The 24,308-nt window shown below is 39.0% G+C and overlaps 1 protein-coding gene across 36 annotated transcripts in view; it reads left to right on the top strand.

The window, feature by feature from the left end:
- The window catches only part of NRXN1 (neurexin 1), a 712,085-nt gene that overhangs the window by 574,244 nt on the left and 113,533 nt on the right, over positions 1–24,308 (top strand). For all 36 annotated transcript variants that reach the window (XM_035320187.1, XM_035320183.1, XM_035320178.1 and 33 more), the window contains one exon: positions 17,320–17,491. In XM_035320187.1, coding sequence (XP_035176078.1) covers positions 17,320–17,491 — 172 coding nt within the window. The remainder of the gene's footprint in view (positions 1–17,319; positions 17,492–24,308) is intronic.

The following is a 24,308-nucleotide window of genomic DNA, read 5'->3' as shown; positions in this document are numbered from 1 at the left end:
GGGGGGGGGGAGGTACTCTACCCTGCAGTGACACTGTATGGGATAAGACTATAGTGATTCCTAAATCAACTCTCAATCCTTCTGAGTAAAGAGTTGCCCAGTTTTGCTTTTTTTTTTTTTTTTTTTTATTATTACTTTGTTTTGTTTTTAATGGTTTTTCTGTGCTGTAAGCGTAATATAAAAGTGTTTCACTAGTAATGGAATCTAGCTTGTACCATAGATTTATAATCAACAGATTACAAATAGCCAGAAAAAAAAAAAAAAAAATCATAGATTGCAAATTGCAAACTAAATCTTTAGGTTCTCTCTAGTTCACTGCTGACAGTACTTTTTGTTTGCTTCTCTATCCAACAAACTCTAGGTCCATTTTCCAACCAGGATAATATTAACAAGACTTGGGTACTAGATATGGAAGATTTATCTCAATGTATTAGCTTTTGGGTATATTCCCTTATTGTAAAACTATGAAGGTGTTAAGTGCTTCATACCTCTTGGCTATGGATATTTTTTTCTTTTTTATTTTTTTTCCTTTTCATATATTTATTTTTATATATAGGCTTCACAGAAACACTTTGTATTGAATCATAGGCCATCTCTGCACAACTTGCGTTCTGGGGCTCCATATTATTTCATTGACCTATAAAACAGAAAAAATGTGCACATACTTTGTTTTCGTTTTTTTCTCAGTCCCAGTTACTAAGAGTAAAGCTAGAATCTTTTCTACTAATAAGTATAGAGTAATAAAGGTAAACATAATAGGCACTGTGAATTTAGTAGTTTTAAATAATGAATCCATGTTACTTTTCAAATTTGAGTCATTTTAACTGTAAGTCAGACGGTGATGGTGGTGTTTTTTTGTTTTTTTGTTTTTTTTTTTTTGTTTTTTGTTTTTTTTTTCTTGTTTGTTTTGTTTTATTTTATTTTAGGAAATTAATCTTTAGAAATAGTTGTTATGAGGATACACAAGAAGGAACAGAATCCTGCTACCCTCCTCCCTTGGGGTGTGTAGAGATGCACATCCAGCTGTGACAGCACACAGCTCAAGATTTCTGGAGTATTTACCCAGCATCTTAGATCGGTTTGGCACCCAGCTACAGATTTTTTTTCTTTAATGCCACAGCTGCTCCTCATATAGGTATGGGTGGGATTGTCTGTGCTACATATACAGTGTTATTACATGGTGTTTTAGTTTACTGCTTCTTACTTCTTACTATCTTATTTGTTACTGACAAAGTTAAAGATCTGTCTCTGCTTCAGTCAAAGGCGTGACAATTAGCTCTGTCAACATAGCTAAGCTGTTTTAAAACCGTTCCCTTCAAACAGTGGAAGAGCACTGAAGAGAGAAGGCAGAATAGAGTGACTGTCTGAATATTTGTCTGTCTGGTGATGTGCCCCAGTCTTACACTGGTACCAGCACCTGAACTAGGTAGTTTAAAGATGCAAAGTGGTGCAAGAACTGCCCAGGTGCCTCTAGTAGTTCCATCTGTGCAATAATCATTTCAGCAGGATTAAGAGTAAGAAACAGTAAACATTAATTTTAGTTAAGGCAGTTGGGTCTTACTCTGAGCAGTTATGCTGGTTTCAAAAGATACCATTTTTTATTTAAAAAAAAAATGAGTTTGAATTGAGCTTTGAATCAATTGTTCTGTGGAGAGAAATGTGTTCACATACAGAAATTAAAGAATAAATTAAGCTGTCTGCCACAGAATATGACCCTAATTAAGGTCAATTCCTCCTGATAGGTAATTAATCATGAGGCCTTATTATAGTTTAGTCTCTCTGTTAACAATAAACAGAGTATTATTTTATTTTTATGGTTAGAATAAGTAATTTAATTGATAGAATTCTGCAGGAGGCAAGCATCCATCAGCACTGAAAACGATGCACTGAGAACATTTTAAATTAGAACAGCATTAGTTAAATTACTCAAAGAGTAAAACTGCAAAGCTTAAGAACATGCATCTGCAAATGTCATACCTCTGTCACCTGTTGCTTATAAATAGAAACACACATTGTCTATCAGTAAAACAGAAGACAGTCAGTGCATTGATGTGATTACAAATATTAGTACTAAATATAATCATTCTATTAGAATCTATTTTACCATGTTTTTCCTGCTCTGCTCATCATTGTAATACCTGAACACCATTCACAGGGTGGTATTAGCAAATATTTGTTATGCTATTTTTTATTCTCAACCCTTCTGTATGGAGTGTTTGCAGTAGGATGTTTTGTCTCACCTCATCATTCATGTGTGTGTGTGTACGTAAAGCGTGTATGTAGAATATACACATATATATGTAAACATACCTACACAGAGGCACCTATATATTTGTATAGATCGTGATGTATTTAAGTAGGTGGAAAAAAAAAAAAAAGGTGAAAATGTTTTTTTGATAGTCAATGCCTTTCTTGCTACCTTGGGGTTAGTTTCTGAGTGCAGGATGCTGCACATAAAATAATTGTAATTATCTAAGAGGCAAAATAAGTCCTCCTGTAATATAAGAAGCAAAGCTTAATGGAAGAACAGCTCCAGTTGTTTCATTATTTTAGGTATGTTCTGTGTGCTGGAGTTTGTGGAGATTTTTCACAGCAGAATGGGCATAGTGCTACTTGCACAGTGCTCTGCCTGAGCGGTCCCCAGGACATGCAGAGCTGCCAGAGGAAATAGAAGAATGCTTACTGGGGAGATCTATCAATTACAAATGCTCTGTGTTATGGGGAAAGAGACAGAAAATGATAGCAATTGTACAGGCCAAGCAGAAGTAGCAAAAAGCTAGCTTCACTTCAGATGAGAAAAAAAAAAAAAAATAATAATAATAAAAAAAAATAAACCTGTGTATGATGTTTTCTAATGATATTGCTTAATTGGACCATTTGTGGGCAAAGAACTATTTGGAAAAAAATAAAATAGAAGAAAATGAGACTACATTTTGCCTTTTATAACCCTAAAGTTTTATGCATTTAGTGAAGAATGTCTGATGGGCTGTATGTGTGCTCAGCTGCACACACATGCACACACATCTACCTGGCCTGATGCTACACCAAAGACATTTTGAGTCTCATGCTCTTTAAAAAATTGCTCAAGAGTGGTCAGCTCACACGTGGAAATCTCACCTCTGACGTTAGCAGAGTCAGCAAGACATTGTGTCATCTGCTGCAGAGCACAAGGCATTTCAAAAGTATGCTACCTAGAAGCCTATTTAAGACACACATTTTTTACCCTGCTCTTTTTCTTTAATAAATCTTAAGATTAGGACTCGTTCCAACAAGTCATTGAATCCCCTTCATGAGTGCACCTGTGTTTTCTGTCCTCCTTTTTTGAGATGCTCATCTGTAGTGAAGTGAGTGTTGGTCTCTTTTCTCAGGGGACAAATAATTGAACATGAGGAAACAGCCTCAAATTGTGTCAGGAGAGGGTTAGATTAGATATCAGGAAGAATTTCTTCAAAAGAGAGTGGTTAGGCATTGGAACAGGTGTACTGGGTCTGGCTGGGATGTTAACTTTCCCTGCAGCAGCCCATACATTGCTGCGCTCTGCACTTGTAGCTAGAACAGCAGTGGTATCACACCGGTGTTGTGTCTGCTGCTGAGCAGTGCTGGCACAGCATCAGGACTCTCTCTGACCCTCCTAGGGGGTGGGCAAAAAGAGAGAAACATCAGCAGGGCAGCTGACCTAAACCAACCAAAGGGATATTCCATTCCATATGATGCTCAGCAATAAAAGGTGGAAAAAGGAAGAAGAGGGGAGGGGTGGGCTCTTGTTGCGAAAAACGTCTGTCCTCCTCCCGAACACCGGCTACATGCGTTGAGGCCCTGCTTCAAGGACATGGTCAAGCATTGCTCATTGGTGGGAAGTAGAGAGTAATTTCTTTCCTCTGCACTTCCACATAGCCTTTACTTGTTTTGTTTTGTTATTCCCTTTCCCCCTCCCTCTTCCCCCTTCCCTTTTTTTTTTCCCTTTAGTTGAATTGTTTAATTAATAATAATATTTCCTTAATAATATTTTTTCTCTTTAATTAAATTATCCTTATCTCAACCCGTGAGTTGTTCTTTCCTTTACTTCTTCCCCTCCTCATCTGAGGAGGGGGAGTGAGAGAGCGGTTGTGGTGTTCAGCTGCCTAGCACAGTAAAACCACCACTACAGGCTGCACAGAATGGTAGCATCGCCATCCATGGAAGTATTTAAGAGATGTGTGGATGTGATGCTTAGGGACATGGTTTAGTGGTAGACTTGGCAGTGTTACATGATGGTTGGAGTTGATCTTAAGAGTCTTTTCTAACCTAGACGACCTTATGATTCCCTGCTGCTCTGATGTATTTGCTAAGGCCTAAAATCTGACCAAATAAGAACAAAGCTTTTCACAATAATCAAAGACTTGCGTGACACGAGTCATAGATATGCCAGCCATCTCCGTTGCATTTTGGAGTGGCTGAGGTACTAGGAGAACATGAAAATAGCAGTAGGAGGCTGTCCTGGTTTTAGTTAGGATATAGTTAATTTTCTCCTAGTAGCTGGTAGGGTGCTATATTTTGGATTTAGGATGAGACTAATGTTGATAACACACTGGTGTTTTAATTGTTGCAGAGCAATGCTTACACCAAGCCAAGGACTTTTCAGCTCCTTGCTCTGTCCTGTCAGCGGGCAGGCTGGGGTGCAGCAAGAGCTGGAAGGGGACAGACCCAGGACAGCTGACCCAAACTGGCCAAAGGGGTATTCCATACCATCTGACGTCATGCTGAACAATATATAGGGGTGGCTAGCCGGGGTGGGGGGCTGGCTGCTCGGGGTTGGGCTGGGCATCAGTCAGCGGGTGGTGAGCAATTGCATTGTGTATCACTTGTTTCGTACACATTATTAGTAGCAGTACTATTATTATTATTATTATTATATCTTCTTCTTAATAAACTGTCTCTATCTCAACCCACAGGCTTCAGTTTTATTTTCTCGTTTCTCTCCCCCATCCCAGAGAGGGAGGGGGGAAGGTGAGTAAATGGCTGTGTGGTGTTTAGCTGCCAGCCGGGTTAAACCACAAAAGAGGGAGAACTTCTGAAAAAAAGTGACGAGTAACTATAATGAGAGATCTTCTGGTTTTACGATTTCACTATTTCTGAAGTGACACTGTCTTCAGTGGAGTTACTTTTAATTTTCAGAGATAAACATTTGGCAGGCATCTCAAAAGCACAAAGGGACAAACAAAGATGCACTAATGGCAGAAATAAGGAATACACTGTCAGTGAAGTTAGAGTAACGTCCTCAAAAGATGACTGTTGTTGCCTAACAGAGACCTCATTTAAAAAGTGACAATTTCCAATAGTATTGCAAGTCTATTGTAAATTACATAAGAAGTGATGAATTCGTAACTGAAAGTATGACATTGTTTAATTTCTACGTGCAAATTGAAGATGATGCATCCTGCAATTCTGGCTGTTAGTGGCTGTTGCTCTGTGTGTTTATATAAGTATTTATATCCTATTAGGTTTTTTTGTTTGTTTGTTTGTTTTTTAATACCATTGTGTTCATGAAAACAAATAATGTGTTTGGCCATAATTCAGCCTGATTTGAATCATTCCAGTGAAGCAGCAAAATTCCTGACTGTTCCCTTCATTGGAGAGGCATTCAGAACCTGACAGTACTAAACTCTGATGTATGCAAAACTCCTGTGCCATGGGTTAATTTCTGGTTTACTTTTGTCTGGTTTGCTTGAGGTTAGGCTTTTCAAGTATCTGGCAGGTTTGTTCTAAATACAAGTAAGTTCATTTGCAAGCTTCATACATTTTGAGGAACACATTGTTAAAACTGCTCATGCTATTTTGTGATGCTTCTTTCAAATATGTATTCCTCGTAGGAAGCTGTTGATCTCCTTTACACAGTCATTTTAGTACTTTATGGCACTTCTCTTCCACTGAGTGTTTTTAGTTGGTTTGTTTTGTTTTGTTTTTGTTCTGTGTGTGTCTGTGTTTTGGTTTGGGTTTGTTTTGTTTTAAAGATGCCAGTGCAATCTCATTCAAACCTAGGGGACTGTTAGCAGCAGTAGCAGAGGAAAATGTAGAGACAGTTATCAGCTTTTGCTTTCCCCTTCCAGCTACAAGTTGAATTTCACAGTCCAGTCAACTGACAGTGTTTGATCACTTCATGTGCTCCATGTAGTCAGTGTAAGGTTTTTACATGCTCTGCTGCATTAAGTGATCAAAAGAAGATCCTCTGTTGTAGCATTGGTAATAGGCTACTCTGCATTGCACATCTCAGCACAGCATGCAGGGAAATTGTCAAATTGCTTTTGATTCTGAAAGATTTTCAAGGTGACAAAAAGATAAAAGAGACGACTAACATAACGTATTTAAAACATAGTATTAAAGCTTGCTATAGGATGACTCTACACTTCATGGTAAGAGCTGGCTACAGGAAAAGGTGTGAATGCTCAGAAAATGAGACAACAGCCAGGATTTGCCAGATAGGTACATAGCAAACGTATGTTTTCTTGTGCAAGGCTTTTTCACTTCACTACATGTGTTTCATAGACCAGTGTTTGATGTTGTCCTCTGATTTCTTCTGAACCATTCTGCAGATGTATATTATTTCAGATGTACAGTAAGTTTCTGAAGTGAAACTGTAATGTTTTCTTTATTTTTCAAGTAAGAGGCAAAAATATTAATCTAGGTCCACTGTTCAGGTGTGAAACTTTTATATCACTTAGCCACCAAGATAAATTAGGACCAGGTTGTTTCCAGTTGGAGACCCCAAACCAAGAGAAGAGTTAGGAAACACTTCTGTAAATTTATTTCTATACAGGCAATCAGAAGAATAAAAGCATGCAAAGCCCACATTTAAACAAAAGTGATTTTTTTTTTTTTTTTTTTTTTACTTTGTCCAGTGTCAGTGGTATGTATCTGAAAATATCTGTCAATATATTCAAGATTACCATTCATATTAATGTGAAGCTTTTAAAGGCCTGAATGGTAGGTAGAAATTCAGTTTTCATTACAGCTCAATTGGAGTTGGGTGTCTAAAACAATTTTTTGTTTTTAATAACTCCTTACAGGTTTTTAATATGGAAAAACTCTTTGACCCAGATTCTCAAAAAAAATTATTACTTGTGTTTTCAGGAGCATGTGTGTTGTTGATCATATGGCTATTAATCATTTAGCATGAAAGGCTGCTTGAGAATTTGCTGATTAATTGCTTCTAGTCCCAGTTGTGCCTCCTACTGACTCTGACTTTGGATTTGTTTCAGACACGCAAATTATTGGAAGAATTCTCTGAAGCTTTTCTAAGCACAGAAATCAATATCATTAAAGCCACACTGTTTCTAGTGCAGATTAAATTATTCTGACATCAAGGTGCTATGTCTTTTTGTTTGTTTGTTTTTGTTTTTCCCCAGGAGTATCTTTACAAGACAACTGTATCCAGTCCTGGGAAAACTATGTTCATTTTCTCAGTATAAAAACCCTATAAAAAGATAGAAACCAAGCCTAATTTTCACTTTGATGCTCATCTGGAAACACATACTGACATATGTGAGGGGAGAAACAGTTTGGGTAGCTAGAGCTCCCAAATAGTTGTCATTTCTCAGGCTGAGCATACTATATTTGAGGTGTACAGGCTCACAGGTGCCTGTCTGCATGGAAAATAAGTGTGCAAGAGCAAAGTCAAGGCATGTGAGTTACCTTGGCCAGGCTTTCTTTCCCTTCAAATGAGGCTCTGTTTGGTATAACAGCATCTGTAGTCTCTTTGACCCATCCATACCAGCTCACCACAATTGCGAATTCTTGGGTGAGATGCTAGCAAGGTTAAGGCATTTCTGTGCTACAAGTTTGTTTGACAGAAAGTACCAGGTTAAGGGCTGACTACTTAAATTGTTCTTTATTGCATATTGTCAGAAAAATTTGATTTTGTGTGCTGCAGTAATGATGCTGAGTGGATAATAAGATGCAGTATGCTGCTGCTGCAGGCTCTACACCATATGTCTTCCCTAACTATTGCATTTTGGGGGGCTGGTTGTTAGGAAAATTGTATCATCTCAGTAATTCATCATCAGAATAAGTTGAAATAATACTGCTATGATATATAGCAGTAAGAATTATGATGTTTAAATCTAAACAAAAACAGTGCAGCCTGGGTATTGAAAATGCAGTGTCAGAATTGCAGATTTATACATACTTCTACATTTTCTGCTTACTGAGTTTTATGTGTAAATCAAATGGCTGTAACAATATTTAGAACAATTTGTCACAACAATTATATAGTATCATAGAATGGCTCAAGTTGGAAAGGACCTAAAAGATCATTTAACTCCAACTCCCCGGCCATAGGCAGGGATGCCACCAACTAGATCAGGCTGGCCAAGGCCCCATCCAACCATGGGGCATCCACAACTTCTCTGGGCAACCTTTTCCAGGGACTCCCTACCCTTGCAGTGAAGATTTTCCTCCTGATGTCTAATCTAAATCTATCCTCTTTTAGTTTAAGACCGTTCCCCCTAGTTCTATCATTATCCACCCAAGTAAAAAGTGCTTCTCCATCCTTTTTATAAGCCCCCATTAAGTATTGAAAGGCAGCAATAAGGTCTTCCTAGAGCCTTCCCTTCTCCAGGCTGAACAGCCCCAGCTCTCTCAGCCTTTCTTCATAGGAAAGGTGCTCCAGCCCTCTGATCATCTTTGTGGCCCTCCTCTAGACCCTTTCTAACAGATCTGCATATTTCTTGTGCTAGAGGCCCCAAACCTGGATGCAGTACTCCAAGTGGGACCTCATGAGGGCAGAGTAGAGGGGCATAATCACCTCCCTTGACCTGGTGGTTACGCCTCTGTTGATGCAGCCCAGGATGCAGTTGGCCTTTTGGGCTGCAAGTATGCACTGGTGGCTCACGTCAAGCTTTTTGTCTTTCTCTGCAGGACTGCTCTCAATGAGCTCTTCTCCCAGTCTGTACTCATGTCTGGGATTGCTGCAGCCCAAGTGCAGCACTTTGCACTTGGCCTTGTTGAACCTCGTGCAATTTACGTGGCCCACTTCTCCAGCCTGTCCATGTCCCTTTGAATGTTATCATCTCTTCCTTCTTTGGTACCAGCTGCACCGCTCAGCTTGGTGTCATCTGCAACCTTGCTGAGAGTGCACTCAATCCCATCATCTGTGTCATTGATGAAGATATTGAAAAGCATTGGTCCCAAGACAGACTCCTGAGGGACACCACTCGATACTGGCCTCCACTTGGACATAGAATCATTGACCACTATTCTCTGGGTGCAATCATCAAGCCGATTCCTTATCCACTGGATGCTCTACCCTTCAAATCCTTATCTTTCCGATTTAGAGACTAGAATGTTGTGTGGAACTGTGTCAAAAACCCTTACAGAAGTCCAAGTAGATGACATTGTTTAGTCTTCCCTTGCCAACTGATGCAGTCACTATCATAGAAGGCCACAAGATTGGTGAGGCATGATTTGTCCTTGGTGAAGCTCTACTGGCTGTCTTAGATCACCTCCTCATCTTGCACGTGCCTGAACATTACCTCCAGGAGGATCTGTTCCATGATCTTGCCAGGCACAGAGGTGAAGCTCACCAGTCTGTAGTTCCCTGGGTTCTCCTTCCTACCCTTTTTAAAAATGGGAGTGTTTTCCCTTTTTTCAGTCACCAGGAACTTCACCTGACTGAGCAGAAAGTGATACAATTGATCAGAAAGTGATATTTTAAAGCAGAAAGTGATACAAGTCATTATGTCATAGCAGTAAAGACTAGCTTCTTCCTGCCAAGATGGTGAGCATGGCAGTCCATGATACATTACTGAGACGATTTTGATTCTGAGGATATATGATATTTTGTGGAAAAAAAAAAAAAAAATCGTGTCACTTCTTCCACTTAGTAAGCCTCTTACAGATTTTATTTTTGTTTTTAATGTATGCCTCAGTCGTAAATTAGTATGATGGTGGGCCCGTATTTCACGTACTTCTTGTAAGGGTCATTGGTTTAAGGTGAGAAACTTCTTAATTTTTACAGAACAACATTTAAGAGTGCAGTAGCTCTGGTAGCATCTGTATGTATTTCAGTACATAACATTGTTATGTATTGGTGCTATTTTTTATATATCAACCAGGGGTATAAGGTAAACATTTTTTTATTATTATTATTTCTGTAGTATTTTAGAAAATATATTTACCTTCATGACTTGTGACTGAGGTCATTTAAAGGTTTATGAGATCATCTTACAGAGCTTCTGAATAAAATGTTAGAACAAGATATATTGCAAATTCTCTCTCTCCTTTTAACAAAATCCACTAAACAACAGATTGAGGACTCCAAAATTAGTGGAGGAAAAAAAGAGGGTTGCTGATATATATTTATGATTAAAGATATGTTTTTGAAGTGCCTTGTATTGTCACTGCTAGATGAAAAATGTGCGCTATGGTTTTCACTTAGGTGAGCATGCACAGATGCTGCAGGAAATATTGGTAACGTTGGTGGCTCTTCAGACAGCATTTTTCCTCTCTGAGTAGTTTGAATAGTGACCAAGTGTAGCAGTAGACAGTGTTTTGTTGCTGAGATCACATTTTAAATTAGAGTGGTATGTGTGAATGGGTACCACAGACTGCACTGTGCTTCTTGCTGGAATCCAGTCGTGGCATTTGGGATTCCAGCTGTAGCTCAAACCTTCAAGTCATGAAAAAACTTCCTAAATGCAAGCACACTGTGTAACAGACTCTTCCCCAAGGCCTTGAAAGCTGTGCAACCAGACCAGCCAACTGTAGATCAGGTCTTGTCGAGTAGTTTAGAAAGTATTGTCCATTCATCCCTCTACTCCTGCTGTCTTAGTAAGCAGGAGGCTGAGAGCCAAGTAACGGAGAACAAATCTTTGCAGAAGCAGGGTCCAGTGATGAAGGAGGAGCAGTCAAAATTGCTGGGAGAGTGATTGAAAGCAAGCACCACTTTGCTGCATTTTGCTCAGATATGGTATGAAAGTAATGAAATTATTTGTCAATTGCACTGTGTCATGCCTCCAGCTGTTGAGGGGAGAGGGGGAAGTCAAGCATTTAGTTTAAAATCATGAGATTTAACAGTTTTTCAGTTCTTTATATTAGCCTGCTCTTGCAGTAGCCCATAAGGCTTTGGGTTCTAAGCTTTTCTGTATAATTATCAGAACTAGGAACTTATTTTAAAATGAAAATTGAGACTTCCTCATATCCCAAGGACTGCAGAGCTGCGGGTTTAAGAAATAAGCAAATATGAGGAAAGATGCAAATAAATGTTGAGAACTGGAAAGAAGGATCATGGGGAATAGGTCAGTCACTTCACTTAGCAATCAGGAAAGGGAAAAGAATTATTTGTCTCCACCATAGCTAAATATTTACAGCTTTGGGGAAAAGAAGTAGAAACTGAACAGCTTCAGTCTTGTCAGATAACAGCCTATGAAAGACTGAATACAGAGTGGATGCACCCTAACAAACATCAGCAAAAACCTTTCCTCCTTGCTTGAAGTGCCAACCTAGGACTGATAACTTTGCCTGCTAGCTGTATGATAGTTTTCAAGCCCCTCCTACGTTTTCTACAGTATGTCAAGCAGTGATATGCTGAAAGCTGTAATTCATCACAGGAAATAGTTACCTTTCTGAGCTCATGAAGAGACAAAACCATACTGTAAGTACTTGGGATGAGGGAAGATGCAAGAATGTCTATGCCTATAATAAGGTTTCCTTCAGTAGACCAAAAACTTTCCTGCAATAGACTGAAATATTTCATTATTGCTGTGAAAATTAGGTTGATTATTATCTCTCTTCACTCCCAGGAAGGCAGGGCTCATCATGCATAATGGTTTCTTGAGGAGACAAATGCCATTGCTTCAAACGCCCCCCCTTTCCTCCTTTTTCTTCCTTTACTTCAGCTTTTATTGCTGAGTGTGACACCACATGGTAGGAATGTCCCTTTGGTCAGTCTGGGTCAGCTGTCTTGGCTGTGTCCCCTCCCAGCTTGTTGGGCACCCCCAGCCTCCTCACTGGCAGGGCAGCACAACAAGCTGAAAAGTCATTAATTAGCTCTGTGTAAGTACTGCTCAGCAAAAACTAAAGCATTGGTGTGTTATTGCCAGAATTTTTATCAAAAATAAAATAAATTAAAAAATTTATTTCATTTTTAAAGAAAATTACCCCCCCCCCCAGGCAAAATCATGACAATGTTTTCTAAGCCCTTCCCCAGGAAACATTTCCTCTGGAAGATAATAGATGTTAATAAGAAATACTATTGGATCACTTGGCTAAAACATATGTAGTTACTCAATCTTGCAGTTCAAATGTATCTTCTGTCCATTTGTATCTTCTGTCCATTATACATCCCCCTCCTCACTTCCTGAGAAAACAGTACTATTTGTGCATAGACATGTCCCTAGAGGACTCATGCTATAATTATTTTAATGATTCTGCATGCATTTCTGTAATGTAGAATATTGGCCTCTGATTATATTTGAGTGGAATTGGTCTCCGTTTTCTCAGTTGAACTCAATAAATTTATTCCTTAATAAAATCAAAGTAAGCCATCAGTTAGTTCTAAGATTTTGTTAACTGCATTCACCAGAAAGTTGTGCCTCTGGGCGGTGATTTTATAAGACACAAGATGGCAGGCATTAATGTTTTGGTTTGTTTTGTTTTTTCTCTATTTGTTCACCTGGGGGAGTCACAGTTTTATTACTTTTCTTTGGAAGTGGTTAAAGGTTGTAAGTATTATGAGCTTAGGTTGTCTGTGGTCTTCTCTAAAACTACTGTTGTGCCAAATTTGCACATAGGTGTTTGACTGATTCCAGAATTATTACTACAGAGAGCAGCAAAACCCTGACAATACCATGGAAAATATCATTATTCTGGAGATGTATATATGTGCTTTTTATACTACTGTAAATTTTATTGCTTTTGGAGTTGGCAGATCAGTAGCACAGGAGTAGGGTCTGGCAGGAAACAAATTGCACTGTCAGTTGCTGGCTTGCTTTGCATTTCACCTTTCTCACTTGGTTCTCCGGTTTATCAGCATTTATAGTTCTGTCAAAAGCTTGTTAAAGCCAAGGTAGAAGAATTTAAAGCACACAATTCCTGAAAATTTTCTAGAGTACAATAGCAGCTGCCAGTGCCTTTGAAGACAAAATACATAGACATGACCAGTATATAGGCATGCACCTATCCTGTCTGAGCAGTCAAAGCTCTTAACATTTCAGAGCACATCGGAATATAGTATTGGACCTCCACCTCTAAGTCCTAACTTTCGAATTGGTCTCACACTTTTATCATAGAATGGTTCTCAGCCTGTCTTCGTAGCAGGGGTAATCCAGCCCTTTGATAATCTTTGTGGCTGTCCTCTGGACTCACTCTATTAGGTCCTTGTCTCTGATATTGAGGGCCCTAGAACTGAACACAGTGTTCCAGGTGGAGTCTCATGAAAGCAGAATAGAGGGGAATAATCACCTCCCTTGATCTGCTGCCATGCTTCTTTCGATGCAGCCCGGGATGTGGTGACTTTCTGGGCTGTAAGCGTGCATTGATGGCTCATGTGAAGCTAACTTGAAGCCATTAACATATCTTCACTCTGTGAGTTTGGATTCCTACAAGTGGCTGGACTGCAGAGGTTAAACTGTAGGCAAAACCGATGTTGCATTAACATGTAAGGTTACTTGAGGTAATACCAAGTGTCCTCATCTGCCTGGGTGGTGCCGTAGAAAGAAAGTTAACCCTGATCTCAGGAGAGCTACAAGCACAAAACACCTGCAAACTGAAAGTTATGTTTTTCTGAAGAACTGCTGGTTGGAGTGCAGTGTTGCTTAGTTTCTCTGTAGGCGAATCAGAGGTCCCTCTGCTGCTTTGTTCCGGGGAGTGGTGGTGGTGTGATGCTTGCAAGCAATACTCATAGCGCTTTCTGGTTTGAAGTTCAAAGTTCCAGAGAGACAGGACAACATTTACACTGTTTCCTGATTTTTTTTATTATTATTTTTTATTTTTTTTTTACTTCTCCTGAAAGTGTCCTTTCTTCTGTCCCCTATCAAAGAGAATATTGGAGACTTTCCCATTTCCTACATGTCTACACTCTTTTATTTCAGCTGTTCTGGTTCAGATTAGATCAAGACACAATAGAAAATGAGTTGATTCCATTACTATGTTCTCTCTCAACTGGGAGAAAAATGAAACCAAGCTAACAGCTGTAAACAGTGAAGTAGACTTCTACAGACCCTATGAACAGATCTGATTTTTACCAGGGAGCTAGGAAATGATCATCTTTTCTAGTGGGCAAAAATAAACCCCTAGAAACATGAGTGTGAAATGCTCTGCTATTTCAGGTCACTGGCAAGGATAACATAATTCAACAGTAATGCTGATTTATTGTGGTGCTTAGTAATACACAAACATTCCTGTAGTGCCCATCATGAGGGTGCTAAGAGGGAAACTCCGACTGAGCATTTGTCTGAGGCCATTTCTGATTGGAAGACTAACTAAAAGATTATTATGGATGAACAACCGATAAAGGAAATCATATTTGTACTACTGCACTATGTAACTGAGGCTTGCAAAGGTTAAGAAGTGGAAATAGTAATTCAGTATGCTTCACATTTAAAAAAGGCAGTCCTTTCTAATTATATTAAATATCACGGGGCTGGGATCAGGTTATCTAAACAGGTTACTGTACTTCAGCTGATCCACAATAATAATTGTATATTGAGGTTTTTAAGTGCCATGCACAATGGGGTTCTACTCCGTATCATGTTTAGCATGACAGGCCACCATTTTTTAAGTCTTAATGATAAGACTTAAACTTGAAAGTCAGATTTGCTTCCTTGTTTTATAGGAGGTTACATTCCCATAGATGCTGAAGAGGTGTAAAAAAAAAATCTCCCTTAAATATAGGGTTTTTCACATTCTCAGCTACACAAATATATTAGAAATACAGCCAAAAATAATCTATATAGAATATTATCAGCTATTAGAGTAATATACTCTGCTAATGCAGCTCTGTGCTTTGTGCACTGTGCACAGTACTTCTGTACAAATGTAAGGAAGTCAGGGACACTTGCAGGTATGTGTAAGTAAGGCTAAAGATCTGCACTTGTGTCTGTAAAACATTAATTTCACTTGACAATGCCTGGCCATTTACAATGCAGCACTGCATTATAATAATTTGGAGAAGGTGATAATATATTCACCTTTTATGCCACTTCATTTTGACTACACCTGTCCTATTTGCTGAAAGGTGTTTTTTTCCTTTGTCATTTTTTTTCACCTAAAAGAATATATATATATATACAGACATATATAGCAAATAGAAAAGCAGGTATGCAAAGTGTAGGTTATGAATAGTATAATTATGAATCACTGTGAAATTAGCTTTTTTTTTAATCCTCAATGCCTTTGATTTCTTCAAAGTGTTGTGAAAGGGTGCATATGTCATTATCATTAGCATGCCATTTTTCTGCATTTCATAAATTTTCTAAAGAAGAGATGGCATTAGGGCCAAAACAATGTTGTATTTCTTTGTATATATTTCTGTATATAAGCATATGAAAGAAACAGGTGAAGCAAATAAGATACTGCATCCATGGGAGAAAAGTGTTGAAATCTATTCTAAACCATAGTTGAACCAGCTGCAATAAAGAAGAGCTATGGTTATTCTCCCAGGATAACTTGGAGATTGCTCTGCAACTCACACCTGAGGCGGAAGAAGGCGAATGTGTGTGCTAGGTGAGGCAGACCCCTCATTGACATCTTATAGGCATGGAAAAGTAGGAGATAGAGAAAGTCAATAGAGAAATGCTAAGACAAACCACAAGGAGAGAAAAGGTGTGTTTAGAAATTGATTAAGCAACTGAGCAAGTAAATAAATTTAACAATTTGCTTTCCAGAGTCGTTCTGCAAATCTCAGTATAAAATGGTCCGTTTTATAGTTTTTAAAAAATCATAGCTGAATAGCTACAGGTGATAGTAAAATGAAGAAAAGTACAACTTACTGTGGTGGGAGCTTCCACAGGGTTGCATTACTTTCTCCAGAGGTGTTCAGCAGCTGCTTAACTGTGTAAATGGAAAATTCAGGCAGTATTGGAAGTTGCAGTCGGATATTTAAAAATAAAATAAAGTGGAAGAACTCCTGAGTTAACCACTAGGGAGACCTCCAGAGGTGAGGAGCTACTACGAGGTGTATTGCCAGGATAGTAAGAGAAAGAGGGAGCAGATAGAAAAGCTTTGCTGGAGAGGTGAAGCTGAGTCTGGAAAGATCAAAGTGATATTCATACCAAGAAGTATGAAGTAAAATATTTCATTGTGTTGCATGTGGTAGTGTAAAAACATTAAGGAGTTTTTTAACTTTTAAGAAAAGTACCAGTAAGAACATGAAATTTCACATAAGATTGCCACTTATTATGCAAAACCCCTCAATGTCATGCTGTGCAGTTCTTTCTTTTTCTCCTTAATTTAATAAATGTCCTTATTCAGGAATATAATTGCTTCTATAGGAGAAAAATGAAACATGAAACCCTTAATTTAAACTTCTAATACTCTTTAAAAGTCTTTGTTAAACTCTAAATGTCCTATTCACATGTTCACTTTAATAATTAAAAGACAATAAAAATGAAGACATGCCAATATCTCAATTCTCTGGAAAGCCAACAGCCTTAGTCCTGGGTATAAACATGTGAGTGAAGCATTCTTAGCTGGAGGCATTCTCAGACACAGGAGTTTACAGGCTAATCTCAGCAGAAGAATCAGTCTTGCTCTTCAGTGAGAACATGATGCTCTCTGTTTCACAAATACCTTTCACTCCTTTCTAGCTCAGATCAGGAAACTCCATTTGTCACTTGGTCCATCCTTGTCTTAATGATTTAGAGTTAGTACAATGTGATGAAAAGACTCTCTCCACTGGGGGAAAAATAAAAAGACAAAAAAAAAATGGAAATGCAAATCCTCATACTTCTTCCAAGTTTCCAAGTGACACTGATTCTTTCCATTTTGAAATCCCAAAAGGAAAGAAAGGTATTTAATTCTCTTGGAGGTGAGGGAGGGGGGCAAAGAAAGAAAACTTGAGCTTTCATCTTCCTTCTCCCCTCCTCATCTTGGTCTTGGAAAAAGAGAGAACTCAATTTGGTGAAATAACTCATTTGGAATATCAATTATCCATCAAAGAAATGTCCTGGACTTACTGAACTGTCAGGAGGCTTGTCACTGCCTTCAGAAGTTAAATCTGAGGAGGGAAGATGTTGTTGGAAATCTTTTCCTGTATGACACACTGTCTTGCTAAAACAACTCTTAATTTGTTCTTCTTTTTCTCCTTCCCTTCTCCCCCTTTATTTTATTTATTTTTTTAATATGCAGCACCAGGGAAAAATTGGAGTTAAATTTAATGTTGGAACTGATGACATCTCTATCGAAGAGATCAACGCAATCATTAATGATGGAAAATACCATGTAGTACGTTTCACGAGAAGTGGTGGCAATGCCACATTACAGGTGGACAACTGGCCAGTTATTGAACGCTACCCAGCAGGTAAGTGCTTACACAAACTTTTGTGTGTAAAAGGGTGGGGGATGTGTGGAGAAATGATCATTTTGCTCCTCTTTTAACACAATGTCAGCTCCTTTGCAGTGTTTTAGTAGCTAATTAAGTAGTTAAAGAGTCTGGAGCAATACGCAGTTCATGATGACAGCATTTCCTAATTAATTTAAAAGCATAAATTCAAGTTATTACTGGAAGTGGAAAAATACAGTTATCAAGGCTTGAAATTGTGAGTTTGTTTCTTGTTTTCATTTGTTTTTATTGGATTATTGTTTTTTTTTTGGGGGGGGAGGGAGAGGAAAAGGCTTTGACAAAAGCTACAAAGTAAAGTGACTCCCAAATCAATCTCCAACTGATTAGATAAAACATTTCTGAGGAATAGGTTGTCTGTGTTGATTTAATTACAAGAAGGTTATTAAAACGTTTAAATTTAGCAGAATTGTTCCAAGCACAAACCAAAAGGTGTTCAGTTATTAGTTGAAGAACCAACCAACCAAATTAACATGCCTTCACTTAAGAATGCAAACTATGCTATATTATTATGTAGATGATGCTGGTTACTTCAACATGACCACTTGTGTTAATATAGAGTTTCCTTGATCGGGCCCATATTTAATTTTATGAAGATGTCATGCACTGAAGATTACCTTGTTACTGACTTTATTCATTTTTAAAGGCAACAGTTTTTTTCAGATATGCAAACCCTTTCTCACTGAGTACCGCTACTGCACCATAAAGGGTAACTTACAAATGTGTACATTATCTGCTAACAGTTGGGATGAGTGTTTATACTATTAATAAAAAGCAGCAAATCCAGAGATCTAAGTGAAAGGTATTCTAGTTTGCCTATTCGCTATTACAGAATGAATGATGGTTCTGATTTAACAGTAGAAGTTTGTTTGTTTTTTCGTTTTGGCGGTGGAACAGGACATTGGATAAGCCATTCTCTGTTCCAATTATTGGTATTTAGGATTTGTTTTTTAAGTTGGTGTTTTGGTAGCAGTCCAACAGTTAAACTGATTTAAATAAATAAATAAATAAATATTCCACAGGTGAAATATCACCTTTCAGATAATTTATTGGAGATAATTTAGAATTAAAAGTAAAAATGAAAATCTGGATCTCAAGTGAAATTACTATAACATACATTGTCTGGAAAACAAACAACAACAAAAAAAAGGACACAACAATTTGTATGCTAATATCTTATGAAAGATTGACAGTTCTGGCTCTTAGCCATGATCCATGGCTTTAGGTTAGATATATCTCTGAGAAGTGTTAAACTCTTGGGAAGAGAGTTTGGAAGATAGTGAATGAAATGTGTCCTGAGATCTTTCAGATATTCCTGTTTCCTCCTTGTTTTCTAACTTTTACAGTGCTTGACAAATGGTAGCTGAAAATAAGATGGTAGAAGCTGGGGAGAAGCGTGTTTTAGTTAATGTTTGAGCTGTATGTAGCAGAATGGAATATATATATATATAATATATAAATTATAAGTATGAAAATATTTTCTTTTTCTTGTCTGTTCTGTTTCTTCACGAAAATACAACATAGTCACAACAAGGATGAACTGCAGTCGAGTTCTGAGGATATTGGCACACAGAATTTGTTTACACTGAACATAGATCGATACAGAAAATAGAGTGATTTCCTTGGGATGGGATTACTGGAGGTCGATTTTTTTCTGTGACAAAAACAAAATTAGAACTTTTTGAGTTTCTTCAAGCAATCCATGCACAACCTACATTTGAAGGCATTTTCAGTTGTTTCATCAAGGGGTACAGAATTCCTTATTGCTGGATCTTCCAAGACTACTATTGGTCTTCAGGTTCCTTAAGTTTCTTTAATTTATTTTCCTTTAGTAATATTTTATGGCTCTTTTATTTCATAGCATTGCTTTTGAAATCCATCCTCCCCATTTTCATCTTCCATTTCTTCTCCTGTCTTTCCATCAAGAAAGTGTCTAGCCGTACCTTTCTTTTATATTTCCATGCTGTTCCAGCAGGTTAGGTATTCTTCACTTACATCCTTTTTAAACTAGTTTCTTCATAGACTGCTATTGAGGTAAGTTATAGAAAAGACACAGACCTGTCCAGAAGATTATAATGCATTTGACCAAAGTTGATACTGCTCTGAAGAGATTAGTGGCACTCTATTAAAAGATATCACTGTCAGTTCAGTTCTAAAAGTGATATTAGACAACACAGTTTGGCAAATGCTGCTGCACCCAATTTAGATATTCTGCTGCTGTTGCTGTTTCAGTGACTGATAATAGTACTTGGCAGTACCGATTAACCAACAAATTTGCCAATTGCTCCTGTTTTCGATGGAGGACATTTTGCAGTTGTACAAGTTGGAACAAATTTGATGTCATTTACATGAGTGAGGGCTCATTAGCTTTAAGTTCAGTGCTAGAATGAATATTCTTTTTGCTTTGTGCTTGTTTTCTGATTTTTTTTTTTTTCCTGCATAATTTTTAATGTGTTGACACCACTGTACTTAAGCAAAGGCTTATCTCTCCTACTTCTGGTTGCTGCTTTTTTTAATTATTATTTTTTTAAGAATAGAAGCAAGATTAGCAGCTTAATTAGTAAGTTTGCTATTCTTAAATACACTGGATTTTCAAAACAAACAAACAAACAAATAATGGTTGCCTAAATCATACCAACTAATCAATTTTCCTCTCTTTACAAAGAAAGAACGTATTTTGAATTACACTTCTGGTTGGAGTGTCTGAATACAAGACATTGCACATTGCTTGGTTTTGATCAGCATCTAAAAATACAGGGAGAAAATTTTCTGAGATGAAGTTTTTGTCAGAGTTTCAGGATTTTCCAGTTTCATTGCCTATGTAGATAGACTTCCCACAGCCCCATCTAACTGCTGCAGATAATGACACAGAGGATGGTCTTGAGGCCAACTAACAGTCAGTGTTGTGTTATCTGCTAGCAGGATGCCTGTGGGCACCCCAACTGATACTTCAAGCAAGCAACTTTTTCAAAAGAGCTTGCCACAAGACTGTGTGGGATTTGTAGGAAGCCTGAACTCAGTCCTGCATTTCTGGAGCTGCTCAGAGTTCAACTCTCTTGTGAAGGGTCTTCCAGCTGGTGCAGCACACATGGTTCTCTAGTGTTGCTTCATCAGCAGTCCGAGAAGTAGACGTCTTGCAGAAAGTATCATATCTCAATGCTCCATTGGGTTTCCACAGCCAATTTCTGCAATTTGTTCTAGAGCTGTATGAAATTCAGACACGATCCTGGTTGATGACTACAACCTAGAATGTTTCTTTTGTACACGATTCTCTGACAGTATTCAGGATGATTGTCTGGGCCAATCCGGCTTCAGTTTGTATCTGAGCAGATGTGAAATGAGAGAGACATAAAAGGGAAAAAGGTGGGATGGGCAGTTGTGGAGGATAGTTACCCTTGTAAAGGTTGCTGTCTGTTTCTGGATTATAGGGGGAGATTTATTTATTTTTAATCCTAGATATTTGAGATCTTCAACAAGGGATAAAATGAAGGGAAATGGCCATAAGTTGTGGCAGGGAAGGTTTAGGTTGGATATCAGGTGAAATTCCTTTTCTGAAAGGGTTGTGTGGCATTACGATAGGCTGCCCAGGGAAGTGGTTGAGTCATCATCCCTGGAGGTCTTCAAGAAATGTGGACGTAGAACATAGTAGCATGGTTTAGTGGTGGACTTTAGTACTGGATTAAAAGTTGGACTAGATGATTTTAGAGATCTTTTCCGATCTGAATGATTCTATGATTCTGTGGAACCTGCTAGCTCAAAGGGCTGGATGATTTTCAGAAACATGGGTTTACATTTTAGTACGTACAAGCTTTTGGATTCCTGTCAAAGTGTTTCTGTGTGTGTGTGTGACTGCAAAGTTCCTCTCTTGCTGTTCGTCTGAGTGCAATGCTAGAGCTATGGGTATGCACACTTCAATTTCTGCCCTTTCTTAAATGTTCATCCTGCTTTCCCCTTTTCTCATTCTGTCAGTTGCCAATGGGTAGCCCTATGATTAGGAATATCATATTATAGTTTTTTGATAGCTGACTAAAATGCCCAGATCTGTAATGCATTTGTATGTTCCATCTATCTTAACTAAATCTGATGTTAAGCTTATTTAATGTTTGCCATTTCCCTGCATCTTCCTGCAGAACTTTAATATTTCACCCTGGCCTATTTTTCGGATAGCTATTTGGATATATATGGATAGCGGTTGTTCCTTCCCAGGTGCAGGACTCTACACTTGCTCTTGTTAAATTTCATTTGGTTTCTTCAAAATGACCATGAAATTGTAGAGTTTTCTATCCTTGGTGATATCAGAAAAGTAATTAGCAAAACTGCTGTCTTGAACTTCTGGAAGGCAGACTTCAACCTATTCAGGACACTTGTTGCAGGTGTCCCTCGGGGGTCACTCCTGAAGGGCAAAGGAGCCCAGGAAGCCTGGATGCTCTTCAAGAAGGAAAACCCAAAGGCACAGGAGCAGGCTGTTCCTGAGTCCCATAAGGCGAGCTGGAGTGAAAGAACAATGGCATGGATGAAGCGGGAACTGTTTTTGAGACTCTGGGGAGAAAAAGAGAGTCTACGTCTGCTGGAAGAAGGGACAGGCTACTTGGGGTGACTACAAGGAAGTTGCTGACGTATGCAGAGAGGAAGTTAGGAAGGCAAAAGCCCATCTTGAACTCAGATTGGCCACTGCAGTAAAAGAGAACAAGAAATCATTTTACAAATATATTAACAGCAAGACAAGAACCAAGGAAAATTTCCATCCTTTACTTAATGCAGCAGGGAATGTGATCGCTGAGGATAAGGTTAAGGCTGAGGTTGTCAATGCCTTCTTTACATCTGTCTTTAGTAGTCAGATCAGTTATCCTCAGGGTACTTTACTCCCTGACCTGGACATCCCCTATGATTCAGGTAGAGAATCCCACCCTGTGATCCAAGAAGAGACAGTTAGAGACCTGCTCATCCATCTGGAATGTCAGAAATCCATGGGACCAGACAAGCTCCACCCTTTGGGTGCTGAGGGTGCTGGCAGAGCTGATTGCCAAGCCTCTTTCCACTGTCAACCAGTGGTCATGGTTGTTTGGAGAGGTCCCAGAGGACTGGAGGCTTGCTGATGTGACTCCCATCTACAAGAAGGGCTGACCCAGGGAACTACAGGCCTGTCAGCCCAACCGCATTTCCAGAGAAAGTTATGGAGCAAATCATCTTGGGTGAGATCACCTGGCACTTGCGTGGCATCCAGGGGATCAGGCCCAGCCAGCACAGGTTCATGAAAGGCAGGTCGTGCTTGTGCAACCTCATCTCCTTCTATGATTGTGTGACCAGACTGGTAGATGAGGGAAGGGCTGTTGATGTAGTCCACTTATATTCAGCAAAGCCTTTGACACTGTCTCCCACAGTATTCTTCTGGGGAAACTGGCTGCCCATGGCCTGGACAGGTATACTCTTCTCTGGGTAAAGAACTGGCTGGAGGGCCATGCCCAGCGGGTTGTGGTTAATGGAGTTAAGTCCAGCTGGTGTTCCGTTACAAGTGGTGTTCCCCAGGGGTCAGTACTGGGGCCTATCTTGTTTAATATCTTTATTGATGACCTGGATGGGGGGATTGAGTGTACCTTCACTAAGTTTGCAGACAACAGCAAGTTGGGAGGTAGTGTTGATCTGCCTGAGGGTAGGGTGGCCCTTCAGAGGGATCTGGACAGACTGGACTGCTGGGCTAAGGCAAATAGGATGAAGTATAACAAGGCCAAGTGCCGGGTCCTGCACTTTGGCCACAATAACCCCATGCAGTGCTATAAGCTTGGGCCAAGTGACTAGAAGACTGTGAAGAGGAAAGGGACCTGGGAGTGTTCATCGATGCTTGACTGAACATGAGCTGGCAGTATGCCCAGGTGGCCAAGAAGGCCAATGGCATCCTGGCTTGTATCAGGAATAGTGTAGCCAGGAGGATCAGGGGGGTGATCATCCCCCTGTACTCTGCTGTGGTGAGGCTGCGCCTTGAGTACTTTGTTCAGTTTTGCGCCCCTCACTACAAGACATCGAGGCCCTGGAGCATGTCCAGAGATGGGCAACAAAACTGGTGAGGGGTGTGGAGCACAAATCCTGTGAGGAACAGCTGAGGGAGCTGGGTTTGTTTAGTCTGGAGAAGAGGACCTCATTGCACTCTACAACTTCCTGAAGGGAGGTTGTGATGAGGAGGGGGTCGGCCTCTTCTCTCATATAACTAATGATAGGACTCAAGGGAATGACAAGTTGCACCTGGGGAGATTTAGATTAGATATCAGGAAAAACTTTTTCTCTCAGAGTGGTCAGGCACTGGAACGGCCTGGACACTGTGCTACAAGATATGATTTGGTAGCTTAGTGGGTAGTATTGGTGATAGGAGGATGGTTGGACTAGAAGATCATGTAGGTCCTTTCCAACCTTGTGTTTCTATGATTCTGCGATTCTATGATTTTCTTATCTTCTCTGTTTCAATTTTTTTTTTTTTTTTTTTTTTTTTGCTCTTTTGAATGCCTGTCAGCTTTTGTGGCTATGGTACTGCACCACAATAGCAACTCCAGCTACTACTGTGAATTGGCTGCTTTTGTAAATTTAGTTAGGTAACAGTTACAGAATGAAATATAGATTTGCTAATGCATTTATGGGAAGAAACCAAAGGACTTGTTAATTTGGATCAAAGTGAACTAATAATTATGGCCAAAGGCGAAACAGGATAACAGAATGACAAGAAATTGGGTTTAGTAATGTCAAAATATTAATTTCAGTGTTTTATAAATAAAATGTTCTAAATTTTCAT

The sequence above is a fragment of the Oxyura jamaicensis genome, chromosome 3 (genome assembly GCF_011077185.1).
Source record: "Oxyura jamaicensis isolate SHBP4307 breed ruddy duck chromosome 3, BPBGC_Ojam_1.0, whole genome shotgun sequence".
In the NCBI taxonomy this organism is placed as follows: Eukaryota; Metazoa; Chordata; class Aves; order Anseriformes; family Anatidae; genus Oxyura; species Oxyura jamaicensis.
This window is presented reverse-complemented; position numbering and strand designations above follow the sequence as displayed.